Source organism: Schistocerca serialis, chromosome 8, assembly GCF_023864345.2.
Source record: "Schistocerca serialis cubense isolate TAMUIC-IGC-003099 chromosome 8, iqSchSeri2.2, whole genome shotgun sequence".
NCBI lineage: Eukaryota > Metazoa > Arthropoda > Insecta > Orthoptera > Acrididae > Schistocerca > Schistocerca serialis.
The window spans coordinates 337,558,447-337,573,822 of NC_064645.1; the positions used below are offsets into that span (position 1 = coordinate 337,558,447).

The following is a 15,376-nucleotide window of genomic DNA, read 5'->3' on the forward strand; positions in this document are numbered from 1 at the left end:
GTTTCGTCCAAACATTTCAAAACATGTAAATTTATTTGCTCTTTAGTAAAGACAATATATACTCATAAACAAATCCAGCAATATTTACAAAGCAGAAACAAGGGCATTTTTATTTTGTCGTTTGTATTTTGGTTTTCTTTCTAAGTAATGAAAAACATCGAAAATTATTTTCCTCATTAAATAAATCAGATTTTTTTCACTACTGAAACAATTTTCGTCAAAATATTTATCTAATTTGTGTTCTTATTTAAGTATAGTGTAGGCATTTTCTCTGTCCAGGTACTGTAAAACCTCTAGCGAAACAGCACTAGTAGAAAATACCAGGCCATTGAGAACCTTCGCAATGGGTCACGAATTAATTCTGACATCATCCATAATTGGACACTGAAATGAATTCAATGACGACAAATGAAAATTTGTACCGGACCGCGACTGCAACCCAGATTTGCCACTTCACGTGAGCTGTTGCCTTAACCGCTTCGCTTTCCGTCCGACACGAATTTCCAACTTGTCACACTTATCACACACTACTCACGTATTGCCCCTGGCCACCATATTCGTTACTTGCCGCATCACGCTTGATTCCCACAAGAGTTCTGTAGAGAAGTTGCGTCCACACTCAGATGATCTTAACGGCCGTATATATTTATATAAAAGATGGTTCAACAGACCCTGGCTATGGGTTTGATGCAACCCGTAAAACCTTCAGAATCAACGCACGAGATTTTCATATTCCCTCACTTGCTATGTGCAAGCTACTAGTCTTACAGAAAAAATTGACGGGACCTTTTTGTAGGAAATTTAAGCTTTTCACTGGGATACGTTTACGCTAGAGATCATACTTTTCGAATTACTCAATAAAAACGTACAAAAGTGACCTTTAAACGAGATTTTCTTGAATTACTCAAAAATCGTGGCCTCCAACGAAAAGTATCCGCCAGCCTGTGTGGCCGAGCGGTTCTAGGCGCTTCAGTCTAGAACAGCGCGACCGCTACGGTCGCAGGTTCGAATCCTGCCCCGGGCATGGATGTGTGTGATGTCCTTAGGTTAGTTAGGACCTCAGACGTTAAGTCCCATAGTACTCAGAGCCATTTGACCCATTTTTATTTGAAAAGTTTCCCAGTAGACAATTTACCTACATTAAATTTCCTACAGAAATATTCTAGAGACTGTTCATTTTTTCTGTAGGATTAATAATTTGCAGGTAGCAAGCGAGAGAATATCTCAATTGTGGTTTTTGAATGCGTTGTGGTTTGCATAAAGTCTACAGGTAGTGGCAACTGAATTACACTGCATGTGTGGTGGCTGTTCTTTCGGACATGGGAACTTGTAATGGTCGTCTGCTTGGGTGCCTCGTATTCTGTAATGTTAACTGAACGATGTGCTCCTATGCACTTGTGCCTGTAGCAGCATTCTACTCTCACCAGGTCTGCCACAGATCGCAATCTGTCCAGAGCAGCCTAGCCACCGACATTTAACACCCCGTCATTTACTCGTCGCACCGTCCTTCAGTCACTTTCCATAGACGCACATGAACACATATCCAGCGTCGCCACGCTGAGAACCTCTTTCCAAAGCGCCAACCTGTTGCATTCTGACCTTCATCAAAATCGCTTATTTCTGGCGGGTATCGTCGCTAGAATGAGTCCTTATTCGATCTTGCTCCTCTAATATACTGCATCACGTAGGCACAACGCCACCGTAGGTAGCAGTCATAATGTTTTGCCTCACGAGTGTGTGCATCGATACATATATAAAGATATACAGATACATGGAAGATACATAGGATTTTTTTTAAATGTGGAACAACTAAATACCTCGAAAAATACCCATCATACATAAAACATTATCTAGATTAAAAGCTAATATTTTAAGGGGGATATCTGTCTTTTCTGGAACTGGCCAGATCCTGATCTCCCCCCCCCCCCCCCGTCCACGCACCACCCCATGAGGAACAACGTTTTTTTTTTTTTATTGCAGATTCGGATTCTAAGCCAAAAAATACGCAAACATTCTTTTGTCATGGTAGATGATGCAATTGATAAAATTCAGGTTTTCATGTTTTTGCAACTATGAACCGACTCGTTTGATTCTACATTAAATTCCCAATAAAAATGCAAACCTTTTTTCTAAACAGTTGGAACAATCGTTAAAAATTTTAATTTAATTTGATAAATTTGATTATAAACCAAAAAAATGAAATTAGCGTATGGCATCGTTAGCCAGGAGGCCCCATCCGGGGAAGTTTGGCCACTAAGTGCAAGTCTTATTTCAGTCGACCCCACATTGGGCGACCCGCGCGCCAGCGATGAGGATAGAATGATGATGAGGACAACACAACGTCCAGTCCCTGAGCGGGGAAAATCTCTAACCCGGACAGAAATCGAACCCGGGCCCAGTTGCATGGCAGGCGAGCACATTACCATCCAGCTAAGCAGGTGGACTATACAGCAAAAATTACACGTTTACTCATTTAAAAGACTGGCAAATAAGCTACTTATAACATAACGTAGCTTTCTGTTGCCTTCAGGGTTTGAGACCCCACAGCGGCAGGATGCTTGATTTCAGTGAGTCCCCTCGAATCTCACTACCAGAGTGACTGATTTCCTGTCCAACTGCCGTAACTCTCGTGCCGGTTACAGCGCCATCCACCATAAATGGAAAAAAATGGTCTCAGGTAAACCCTAGGAATTTTGTGGCGTAGAATTTGAATCTGCAATAATAAAGAGAGGGTTCCCGTTTGAAAATGAAAAGTTGGGGGGGGGGGGGGGTCTTACGTGGTGGCCAGTATTAGCACAGAGACATTCCCTCTGAAGATAAAGTCTAGTCATATTAGTGTGACCACCTGTCAAAAATCGGAAAAACCCCTCTTGCAGTGAAAATCTCTGCGAGACGTTCAGAAAGAAAGTCAGTGAGGTTCTGGAAGGCACTGAAAGGGATGTGGAGCCATTTTGATCCAGTGCTGTGGCCAGCTGCGGTACATTTCTCGGTTGCATAGCCCGATCTAGATGGCCCAACACATTCTCGATAGGGTTTAAATCCGGGAAGTTTGGTGGCCAGGGGAAAAAAATGGCTCTGAGCACTATGGGACTTAACATCTATGGTCATCAGTCCCCTAGAACGTAGAACTACTTAAACCTAACTAACCTAAGGACATCACACAACACCCAGTCATCATGAGGCAGAGAAAATCCCTGACCCCGCCGGGAATCGAACCCGGAAACCCGGGCGCGGGAAGAGAGAACCCTACCGCACGACCACGAGCTGCGGACGGTGGCCAGGGGAGTACGGTAAACTCATCCTCGTGCTCTTCGAAACATGCATGTACAGTGCAAGCTGTATGACAAGTTGCATTACGCTGCTGGTAGCCGCCATCGTGCCGAAGAAGATCAAACTGCATGTAGAGGTAGACATGGTCCCCAAAGATGAATGCATGCTTGTGTTCATCCATTGTGCCTTCCAGAATGACGAGATCACCCAGGGAATGCCACGATAGTTCCCCTGGCCATGGCGCTCCCTCCTCCAGCCTAGATCCTTCCGACGATTGTTGCAAGGTATATGCTTTCAGACGTTTTCCGCTGTACACGAGACCGGCTGTCTGCCTGATGAAGCATGAAACATGATTCAGATGAGAAGGCTACCTGTCGCCATTCACCGAACGTCCAGTTGCGCTACTGGTGAGCAAGTTCCAGCCTTCATCGCCGATGCATGGTTGCATGAACCTGAACCCGGCGCCTGCTGCGGAGGTCCATACGCAGCAACGTCTGAACGGTCCTTGAGAAAGCACTGTTGGTAGCCCCTTGGTGCACCTGGCAGTTGCTTAACAGTGGCATTGCTCTTCGTCCACACACATCTCCGCATCCGTCATTTACCCCACTCATCTATGGCCTGCAGTGCACCACAACTGCCGGCCGTAGTGGCCGAGCGGTTCTAGATGCTACAGTCTGGAACCGCGCGACCGCTGCGGTCGCAGGTTCAAATCCTGCCTCGGGAATGGATGTGTGTGATGTTCTTAGGTTAGTTAGGTTTAAGTAGTTTTACGTTATAGGGGACTGATGACCTCAGATGTTAAGTTCCATAGTGCGCAGAGCCATTTGAACCATTTGCACCACAACTGCATCGGCGCTGGTTTTGGACAGCACCATTTTGGCACGCACGGTATACTTGATCTACGACAGCACGCGAACACTTTGCAAACTTAGCCATTGCGGAAATGCTTCCACACCTAACCCAGAAGCCAATAATCGGACGTCAGACAGATCATTTGGTTTTCACATTATGACAACTACTGCAATTTGTTAAGCGTCGTCGTCGTCCCCTCCCCCCCCCCCCTATCCGCCCAACACACTTTATATACCTTCCACTGCTAGTGCTGCCACCTGTTTTTTTATTTCTTTGTTGGATTTCTAGCCCCCCCCCCCCAGAAGGGGGAGGGCCTTGGCAGCAGCACAATATGCCGCTCTGCAGCCTACAGAAAAGTTTAAAAACATAATAAGGAGATATAACAATAAAAACAGGCGATAAAAACGGTGACTGTTAAAAAGTGAAACGAGGCGAATAGGTTGCGAAGAAAATATAAAAACAAAGAGTCGGTTAAGCTGGTTAAAACACACAGTAAGTACACAGGCACAATTAAAAAACACAGCGTCGGTCTGGTTTCCATTCGCAACAGTTAAAAACACACCTAGGGACAGCATGGTGGCTAGTCGCAATATTGACTGGGGATGCACAACACTGAGCACTCACTTAAAACAGCATTATAGAGGCGACACAGCGGCAGATTTGGGGGGAGGGGGAGAAGAGGATAAGAAAAAAGGAGGGAGCCGAGAAGGGCGAGAGAGGGACCCTGGGGAAAGAACAGAGGGAGGGAGGGGGAGGTGAGGATCAGAGTTGATAGGAGGGATAAATGGAGGGAGAGAGGGCATCATCTGGGAGGAAAAGACAAGGGAAGACACCTTGGGAAAGGAGATGAATGGTATAGAGGTGGAGGATAGGGGGCACACAATGCTGAAGGTAAGTCTGAGGGCAGGGATTGGAGAGGAGAGGAGCAACTAGAGGATGAGGGGGATCAAGTCGGCGGGAGGTGTAGAGGACGCGATATGTTCTAGGAAAAGGAGTAGATGGGGGGAAAGGAATCAGGTCATAGAGGATCTGCATGGGGGACAGGAGGCATATATGGAAGGCGAAGCCGAGTGCATGGTGCTTCAGGATCTGGAGGGACTTATAGAATATGAGGGGGGGGGGGGGGTGGATATCCAGATGGGACTGTCATAACAGAGGATGGGACGGATTCAGGATTTGTAGGTGTGGAGATTGGTAGAGGAGTTCAACCCCCATGTCTGGACAGAGCGTTTAAGGAGTCGGAGGCGGTTATGGGCTTTGGATTGGATAGAGCGGAGATGAGGGATCCAGGTAAGGTGACAGTCAATAGTGACGCCAAGATAGGTGAGCGTGGGGGAGAGGTGGACAAGACGGGTGCAGATGGTAAGGGAAAAATCAAGGAACTGAAAGGAGCGAGTGGTACGACCTATGATGATTGCCTGGGTCTTGATTTTCGGGAGCCACTGGTTACACCATGCAGCAATAATGTCAAGGTGACCGTTGAAGGGTAGGAGCGAGGGTGAGGAAGGCAGTTTCATTGGCATACTGCAGGAGGTGTACCGGAGGGGAGGAAGGGTTGGGGCATATCTGCCGTGTACAGGAGGTAGAGGAGAGGGGAGAGGACAGAGGCCTGGGGCACTCCCATGGAGGGGTAGAAGGTGCGGGAATCGGCGTTATGGATGGTAACATAGGAGGGGCGGTGGGAGAGGAAGGAGGCAATCAGACAGACATATTTGATAGGTAGGGCATATGTCTGGAGTTTAAACAGGAGATTGGGTTGCCAGACACGGTCGTAGGCCTTTTCGAGGTCGAGGGAGACTAAAATGGCAGAGCGACGGGAGTTAAACTGGAGGGAGAGGAGTGAGGCATAGGAGTCGGTCACCGGCAGAGAAGGAAGATCAAAAGCTACATGGGTGTTGGAGAGGTGGTAGTGTCGGTGGAGGTGGTGATGGCTGCGCCGGGTAAGGATGGATTCCAAGAGCTTGCTGAACACCGAGGTGAGACATATAGGGCGATAGGAAGAGGCATCAGATGGTGGTTGTTGGGTTTTGAGAACATCAGGATACGGAAGGTTTTCCACTGCCACCTGCCATCTGTGAGTAGTTATTGTACGTTAACACGAACATAGGCGGTGGTCACAGAAATGTGACTGGAGCGTATTATCTTTATTATCTTTACATCTGGAACATTTTTTTGCGTAATTGGTGAGTATTTGGTTGTTCCAAACTAAAAAAAAAAAAAAAAACGACGTGTAGATGTTTTTCTGTGATTCTGTGATTGCTGGTTGTTCTCACTAAGCGAATATGTTTCTGAAAGGCGCGAGGTCTTCCCCGACGAGAACTGCAAAGGCGGCGGCGGTGAACGGGCAGGGCAGCTTGTCGCCGCCGCCAGCAGATGGCTCTGCCGCCAAGGGCAGCCCGCAGCACCAGGCCAAGGGGTCGCCTACCCGCGCCGTACACCACCAGCGGCCGGCCAGGGGCGCCGCCGAGGACTCTGTCAACGAGGGCGCGACCCTCCACAACGGCCACAACCACAACCACGCCTACAACAACCACAACCATAACCACACGACGACGCTGCCGCGCCGGCACCAGCGCAGCCCGCCACAGGCGGCAGACGCGAGCCCGCAGCACAGAGCGCCGCCGCTGCAGCAGCAGCTGCGCGCGCAGCGCCTCGCCGGCGCCTTCCCCGCGGGCTTCCTCAAGGCGGCCGCGGCGGCCGCAGCTGCGGCAGCCGCAGCGGCGCACGACGAGCGCTGGATCGACGGCCCGCGCGTCTCCAGGAGCAGGGTCGCCAGCGACGCCAAGTTCATCGCCGGCAAGAGGGAGACCTGGATCGACGGACCGCTCAAGGTAACGCACCCCTCCCTCTGCTTCTACAAGGCAAGGTCAGCTAGTAAGCATTTTTTGTAATTCTAATATTTTTTTGACATTGTATTGGAACATTCTTCACACTAAACAATACTAAGTAAACTCACGGGACTAAGTAAGCTCTCTGGACTGTGCATGCGCCCCAGTGTGCACACAAAGACGAATTGTTAAGCCATTACTGATAGCGTAGCAATCGAGCCACCTGCTCTACTGCGAGTGCAATGTCTCTATATGAGCGTAAAGTGATAGGGATCAGACATTTATGTTTCAAGCGTACGTTCTACTTAAATATGGGTAAATGTAAGGACGTGACAGAGGGTCAAAAAGGCACAATCGTGTTTGACGCTGCCCGTGGCCATACAGTGTATAATGTAGCTGGATTTGTTGGTGTTTCGCGGTAGACTGGTCCACATTGTCTATAAGCAGTGGTGAAACACACGTGGCCACGAAAAATGACGTCAGAACCGTGGTCGGGAAAAAATCCTGACTGAGAGGCCCCAGAGGTGCGTTTCATGGCTTGTGAATCAAAATCACTTCCAAATCCGATAGGAATTGCTGCAGGCGGTGAATAAAGGTCCATTCCAACCCGTTAGTGAGAGAACATTGCGACTGGAATTGCATGCATTGAACATTTGGAGTGGTCACCTCACAAGAGGCCCATGCTCACATGGGCACATAAAGACGACAGAGAAGATCGTTGGCTGGAAGAATAATTGATTGGTTTTCTGAACAGTTCACTACCTTCTTACATCTCGATTGACCTGCAAAATCAGCTGACTATAACGCCACAGCAAATCTGTGTGACATGCTAGAACAGTGGGTAAAACACAGACATCAGCATTCCCGCAATTTGGTACAATTGCGCAATCAGGTCCTCAGCGAGTGGCTTAGCCTGAATGAGACGTATTCGCACGACCTTGTGGACTCACTTCCAATTGAATCCAGGTGGTGGTCAAGAGCAAGGCGGAGTTACACTATATTAACTTATGGTTGCAATGATTTCTCTACGGGTGATTAATTTGCTGTCTGATGAGCTCATAACACGTTTCTTATTATAAGGGGTGAACAAATATTTTCCGCTTGTGGACGATGCTAGAGCTTATATGCAACTCAAAGCGATTGCGATGTGGATGTATAAGCAGCTTCTTAGACAAGCTGATAGTGCTGCCTTCGAAGGGAAACTTTTTGATTGCCCCTTATGTACTTAAATAATTCGGTGTCATAAGAATGTTCAAGGCGAGCATAAAATCTTTCCCTGATTTCAAAATTTTATTTCTAAGGAACTATGCTAGCTGCATCTGTGTGCTTTCTTGCGTGGTAGTGTAATTCGTAAAGCTTTCTTTTGATACACTTCACCATGTGCTCCATTTATTGCCGTAGGCAATACATAATTTCTTTCGGTGTCTTTGCCAACAACTCTTTGCTTTCCATCTGTACGGCGTCTTATATTCAGGCCGTTATACTTTGCACATCTGGAACTCTTTTCCTTAAATGAAGAGGGTTTATATCTGGTGAACATGGGGGCCGGGACATTGGCTCGTCTCCACCAATCTGTTGGTCCAAAAAGGCTTCATGCAAGACTGGTGAACAAATAACCCCAGTGTGATTGTGCAGCATCTTGTAGAATTACTGCCCATAAGTGAAATTCCTGTAAGTAAAGTGCAACTTTAAGTTCCATGTTGGCATAATAGTAGGCTCATTGAAAAACGAAATTGTCCATGAATGTGTTGTGCATGCAGTTGTTCAAATGGCTCTGAGCACTATGGGACTTAACATCTGAGGTCATCAGTCCCCTAGACTTAGAACTACTTAAACCTAACTAACCTAAGGACATCACACACATCCATGCCTAGGCAGGATTCGAACCTGCGACCGTAGCAGCAGCGCGGTTCCGGACTGAAGCGCCTAGAACCGCTCGGCCAGAACGGTCGGCCATACAGTTGTAAAATTACCATAGGTTACCATAGACTATCATAAGTAAGAGTAGACTACGCAAGTTTTCCTAGCAGACTTCATCAGTTAATATCGTACCCACGTTACCTGTATATTAGGTGTGTTGTATACCTATCAGAGATTACCTCATAACGATCATGTAGTTTTCATATGCAATCAGTTTCTTTCTACATTCCCCAAGAAACCTGATGTGATGAACCAACTAGAAACCGAGGGAGGATATTTAAATGGCCACTTAACCTATGGAACATTTTTGCTCTACATAGTTATCGTCATGTCTGTTACCTAAAAATAGCAAACTTGAAATGGTCAATGTTTAATTCAGGTTTTATTTAAAAATTGATGATTTCTAATGTGAATTAGAGGGACGCTGCAGTAAAATAAGAAAAAAAAATACAATATTTATCATGCATGCATTCATGCGTGAATGAACAGAATTGGTGACGATCTGCAGCTATAGTATAATTACGAAATTTTGTCGCAATTGCGAATATTTTTGACATCAGCTGCGTTCGGCATGGAAATCATACCTATTGGTGTCACAAGCAAATTTGTACCGGATCAGACATGACAGACGGCAAAAACGACGACAATACTAACGTTGAACACGTTTGTCTCACTAACACTGTTATGGAAATCAAGGTAGGCTGAGGACAGGGAAAGGGGAGGGGGCGTAGACACTGTGGGATGGGGAAGTGAGCAGGAACAGCCGAGATGGTTAAGGCCCCTGCTCAAAATAAGCTTGAAATCCGGTTACCATCATCTCTTACCAACTGGAATCCGTAATCATGTGGTCAGGTATCAGTTTTTCAGTCGTCTAGCGTCCAACTGATGTGGTAACCAGCCTAGGAGAGATGCTGCAGGTAATGTGGTTTTAGCAAAGGCACACACGTCGGTCATCTGCTGCCGTAGCCCATTAACGCCACATTTCGCCGCACTGTGCAAATAGATACGTTCGTCGTACGTCTCAAATTGATTTCTGCGGTTACTTCAGGCACTGTTGCTTGTCTGTTAGCACCGATAGATCTACACAAACACCGCTGCTCTCCATCGTTAAGTGAAGGCCACTCCCTAACGATTTCCGAAATGGAATTGCCATGCGTGTGGCTCCAACTACCTTTCCGCGTTCAAAGTCTGTTAATTCCCGTCGTGCGGTCGTAATCACGGCAGAAACGGTTTCTCACGAACCACCTAAGTACAAATGACAGCTAAGCCAATGAAGTGCCCTTGTATGTGTACGCGATGCTCCCGCCATCTGTATATGCGTAATCTTTATCCCACGACTTCTGTCACCTCAGTGTATTATCCGCAATTGGGAACTCGGACCAGTGGAGTGCTCGAGGGCCAAAATGGGACCATTGCCTTAGGCATTGCAAACACTGAATATGCCGGCACTCTGAAGCTGCAGACTCTAAACGCAAAAAGCTTAGAGAGTGTACCGTGGTGCAGGTGGAGGATGTGACGCAGCCGCAGCCGCAGGTGCTGATGAACGGCTACAAGAGCCACGGCGGCGGCGCCCCGGCGACCTACGGCTACATGGACACGCACAAGCAGAGCATGATCAAGCGCTGGGTGGAGAACCAGACGCTGCAGGCGCAGCGCCAGCTGCTGCTGCAGCAGCGGCCTCCGGCCACGGGCGCCGGCGCCGACGAGGACACGGGAGCCGAGGCCGACGACGACGCGGCCACGCTGACGAGCACCAGCTTCGTCAGCGACGAGGGCAGCGAGCCGCCGCCGCCGGCGCCCGCCGCCGAGCACCTGTTCAGCGCGCTCGTCTCCGGCCTCGCCACCGCCGGCGGCAAGGCCGCCGTCCTGCCTGACGAAGAGGAACTCAAGATCGACTCCAGGGAGGTCGAGGGCATGGAGGAGACCAGCACCGAGGACGACTGCCGTAACCTCTATAACGACTCGCTGAACAAAGGTCAGTCTCCACTCCTTTCTAACGCGTTTCTTAGATCTGTGCGACTCTCCGTGCGTACTAGGCGCATCCAGCCGTTGCGCGAAGAGGCAAGTAGGAGCATGCATCCTTTGAATTGTGCGCACAGAGGCACAGGCGTATCCCTGCAGCAGACGGAGAGACATATGCCTCTACTTACGTGTGGGGAAGTGCAGCCACAGGGCAACTATAGTCGAGACGCCGTAAAAATGACAGCTCACAGCATTGTTACCAGCTATCAACTGCGAAGCGCTAACGGCTGCAGGCGAAGACAGCAGCCGTTTTCAGAGCTGTGACAACACTGAGGCGTTGCTATAGAGACGTTTACAAAATCACGTTCTGTTATTGGTTGAGGTAGGCCGACCATGCTGCCGCGCCCAACCCACAACAACTGTCAGGGTCAACTTACGCTGACCCCACTATAGCTGCAAGGCACACAGATGTAAACACACGTTAGATCGCTTTCTTGTTTGTTCAGTGCAAATTTTGCGATTGATTTTAAACTATCTTTTCAATGAGCTATACAGGGTGGTCCATTGATCGTGACCGGGCGAAATATCTCACGAAATAAGCGTTAAACGAAAAAACTACAAAGAACGAAACTTGTTTAGCTTGAAGGGGGAAACCAGATGGCGCTATGGTTGGCCCGCTAGATGGCGCTGCCATAGGTCAAACGGATATCAACTGCGTTTTTTTTAAAATAGGAACCCACATTTTTTTTGCATATTCGTGTAGTATGTAAAGAAACATGAATGTTTCAGTTGGACTGCTTTTTCCGCTTTGTGATAGATAGCGCTGCAATAGTCACAAACATATGGCTCACAATTTTAGACGAACAACTGGTAACAGGTAGGTTTTTTAAAATACAGACTGTAGGTACGTTTGTATATTTTATTTCGGTTGTTCAAATGTGATACATATACCTTTGTGAACTTATCATTCTTGAGAACGCATGCTGTTACAGCGTGATTACCTGTAAATATCACAATAATGCAATAAATGCTCAAAATGATGTCCGTCAACCTCAGTGCATTTGGCAATACGTGTAACGACATTCCTCTCAACAGCGAGTAGTTCGCCCATTGACAATGCGCTGACACATGTTGTCAGGCGTTGTCGGTGGATCACTATAACAAATATCCTTCAACTCTTCAACTTTCCCCACAGAAAGAAATCCGGGGACGTTAGATCCGGTGAACGTACGGGCCTTGGTATGGTGCTTCGACGACCAATCCACCTGTCATGAAATATGCTACTCAGTTCCGCTTCAACAGCACGCGAGCTATGTGCCGGACATCCATCATGTTGGAAGTACATCGCCATTCTGTCATGCAGTGAAACATCTTGTACTAACATCGGTAGAACATTACGTAGGAAATCAGCATACATTGCACCATTTAGACTGCCATCGATAAAATGGGGGCCAATTATCCTTCCTCCCATAATGCCGCACCATACATTAACCCGCCAAGGTCGCTGATGCTCCACTTGTCACAGCCATCGTGGATTTTCCGTTGCCCAATAGTGCACATTATGCCGGTTTACTTTACCGCTGTTGGTGAATGACGCTTCGTCGCTAAATAAAACGCATGCAAAAAATCTGTCAGCGTCCCGTAATTTCTCTTGTGCCCAGTGGCAGAACTGTACACGACGTTCAAAGTCGTCGCCATGTAATTTCTGTTGCATAGAAATATGGTACGGGTGCAATAGATGTTGATGCAGCATTCTCAACACGACGTTTTAGAGATTTCCACTTTTCGCGCAATTTGTCTGCTATTGATATGCGGATTAGCCGCGACAGCAGGTAAAACACCTACTTGGGCATCATCATTTGTTGCAGGTCGTGGTTGACGTTTCACATGTGGATGAACACTTCCTGTTTCCTTAAATAACGTAACTATCCGGCGAACGGTCCGGACACTTGGATGATGTTGTCCAGGATACCGAGCGGCAAACATAGCACACGCCCGTTGGGCATTTTGATCACAATAGCCATACATCAACACGATATCGACCATTTCAGCAATTGGTAAACGGTCCATTTTAACACGGGTAACGTATCACAAAGCAAACGCCGTCCGCACTTATACGTTTGTGACTGTTACAGCGCCGTCTGTCACAAAGCGAAAAAAGTGGTCCAACTAAAACGTTCATATTTCTTTACGTACTACACGAATATGTAATAAAAAGTGTGGGTTCCTATTTTAAAAAACGCAGTTGATATCCGTTTGACCTATGGCAGCGCCATCTAGCGGGCCAACCATAGCGCCATCTGGTTTCCCCCTTCAAGCTAGACGAGTTTCGTTCTTTGTAGTTTTTTCGTTTGATGCTTATTTCGTGAGATATTTGGCCCGGTCACTATCAATGAAACACTGAACGTAGCTCAGAAGTGGACGACGATGCAATATTAACTTGCTTTCGTGCCTGGTGTGTGGTGGAGGGTACTTTGTTGACCACTATCGTTTCCTAATAAGTTAGGGACTTGAAACCCTAAACATAACCCAGAAGTCGATTACGTTGCAAAGTTAACCCGCTTCCTTGTCTTGTGTGTGGCGGAGGGTACTTTGTGTACCACTGCTATTTCACCCTCTTCCTATTCTACTTGAGAATGTTTCGTGGTATGACCGGTTGTCCTCTGTTAAGTTCCTGTGTGAGCCTTATTCTCTGTAATTCTTGCCTTCGATGTCTTTTCGTGAGGTAATTGTAGGAAGAAGCGATGTATTGGTTGCCACAGGTGAGGAGAAACTGAAATAAACCTGAGATTTGCCACATGTCTCTGTTGTAATCATCGAAACGTTTGAAACTGATTGAAATATTTGGCATGCACTAAACAAAAAAGCAGAAAACAATTCTTTAAATAACAAACTGAGCAGTGTAACACATTTTTAAAACGAACTAAAAAGCATTAAATAATTTCTCCTAGTCCCTTACAGATCCCTGATCCACACAGATAGGTCTGAAAATTTGTCCTTGTGTATTTTCAGTAATTGTGAAGATACCTGTAGAAGTTAAAATGAAGGACGTGATGCACAGTACACAGTTGACGTGTTAATAGTTCACCTCCGCATAATTATCTAATCCATGTGTCCAATGTTTTTCGTTTTAAATTCTATAAGTATTTTCACAGCTATTACAAATTCACAAGCACAAGCTTCCACAAGTATCTGTATGGGGTTGAGAATCTGTACGAGCTAGGAAAAAAATATTTTTTACTTTTTAGTCCGTTTTAAAAGAATTTTATATTAAAAATATTTAAATAATTTTGGGTCATCAGTCTTCTGAGTGTTTTAAGCTACGAATTTCTCTTCATCTCAGATTAGCGCTTGCACCTAATGCCTTCAGTTACTTTTTGGATGTATTCCAATCTCTGTTTTCTTCTCCCACGTACCTTCATATCTTAATAGAGTTCCAGTCATTCTGTTCCTTTTTCTTCTCAATGTTTTCCACAGTTCCCCCCCCCCCCCCCCCCCGTCGATTCTGTGTAGAATTTCCTTATTTCTTAGCTTATCCATCCACCTCATTTTCAGCATGCTTGCATAGCACGACATTCCAAACGCTTAGATTCTCTTCTTATCCGGTTTCACCACAGTCTACGATTCACTTCCGTCCACTGCTATGCTCCAGACATACACAATCCGTCCCCCAGGAAAGGTGACTGTTTTTACGTTGTCTAGTCGCATTAATGTGACCATCTGTGAAAAGCTGGAATAGTCAGTTTTTGCACCGCAAGACGTGCAAGAAGAGTCAGTGAGGTTCCGGAAGGTGCCAAAACACTGCCGTGTCAAGCTGCGCTCGATTACTCGGCTGAGGATCCATACCGTGAACAGCCTGATAAAGGTCACACACATTCTTAGCTGCGTTTAAATGCGGGGAGTTTGGTGGCCAGGGGAGTACAAAAACTCATCGCGGTGCTCTTCAAACCACGCATGTGCACTGCGAACTGTCAGGCACGTTGGACTGTCCTGCTGGCAGATGTCATAGTGCCAAGAAAAAACAAACTCCGTGTAAGTGTGGACATGGTCCCCTAGGATATATGTATACTTGTGCTGATCTATTGTACCTTCGATAATGAAGAGATCGCCCAGGGAATGCCAATAAAACATTCCCCAGACCAAAACACTCCCTCCTCCGGCCTGGACCCTACCGACGATTGTTGCAGGGTGTTTTCTTTCAGACGTTTGACGCAGTACCCGCCAATGACCATCTGTGCGATAGAGCATAAAACATGATTCATCTGAAAAGGCTACCTGTTGACATCCAGCGGACGTCCAGTTGCGATACTGGAGTACAAATTCCAGCCTCCGCCGCCTACGAACAGCATTAGCGTGGAAGCATGTACCAGACGCCTGCTGCATGGGCCCATGCGCAGCAACGTTCACTGAAGAGGAGACACCGTTGGTAGTCCCTTGATCAGTTGCTCAACAATTGCACATCTCCAGAATGAGATTTTCACTCTGCAGCGGAGTGTGCGCTGATATGAAACAGCTTCCTGGCAGATTAAAACTGTGTGTCGGAC

At 46.9% G+C, this 15,376-nt stretch overlaps 1 protein-coding gene across 1 annotated transcript in view; it reads left to right on the top strand.

Moving 5' to 3' along the window:
* The window catches only part of LOC126417005 (kinesin-like protein KIF26A), a 247,829-nt gene that overhangs the window by 183,098 nt on the left and 49,355 nt on the right, over positions 1-15,376 (top strand). Inside the window, exons 10-11 of the mRNA XM_050084892.1 lie at positions 6,418-6,953; positions 10,374-10,845. Of these exons, the coding sequence (XP_049940849.1) occupies positions 6,418-6,953; positions 10,374-10,845 (1,008 nt within the window). The remainder of the gene's footprint in view (positions 1-6,417; positions 6,954-10,373; positions 10,846-15,376) is intronic.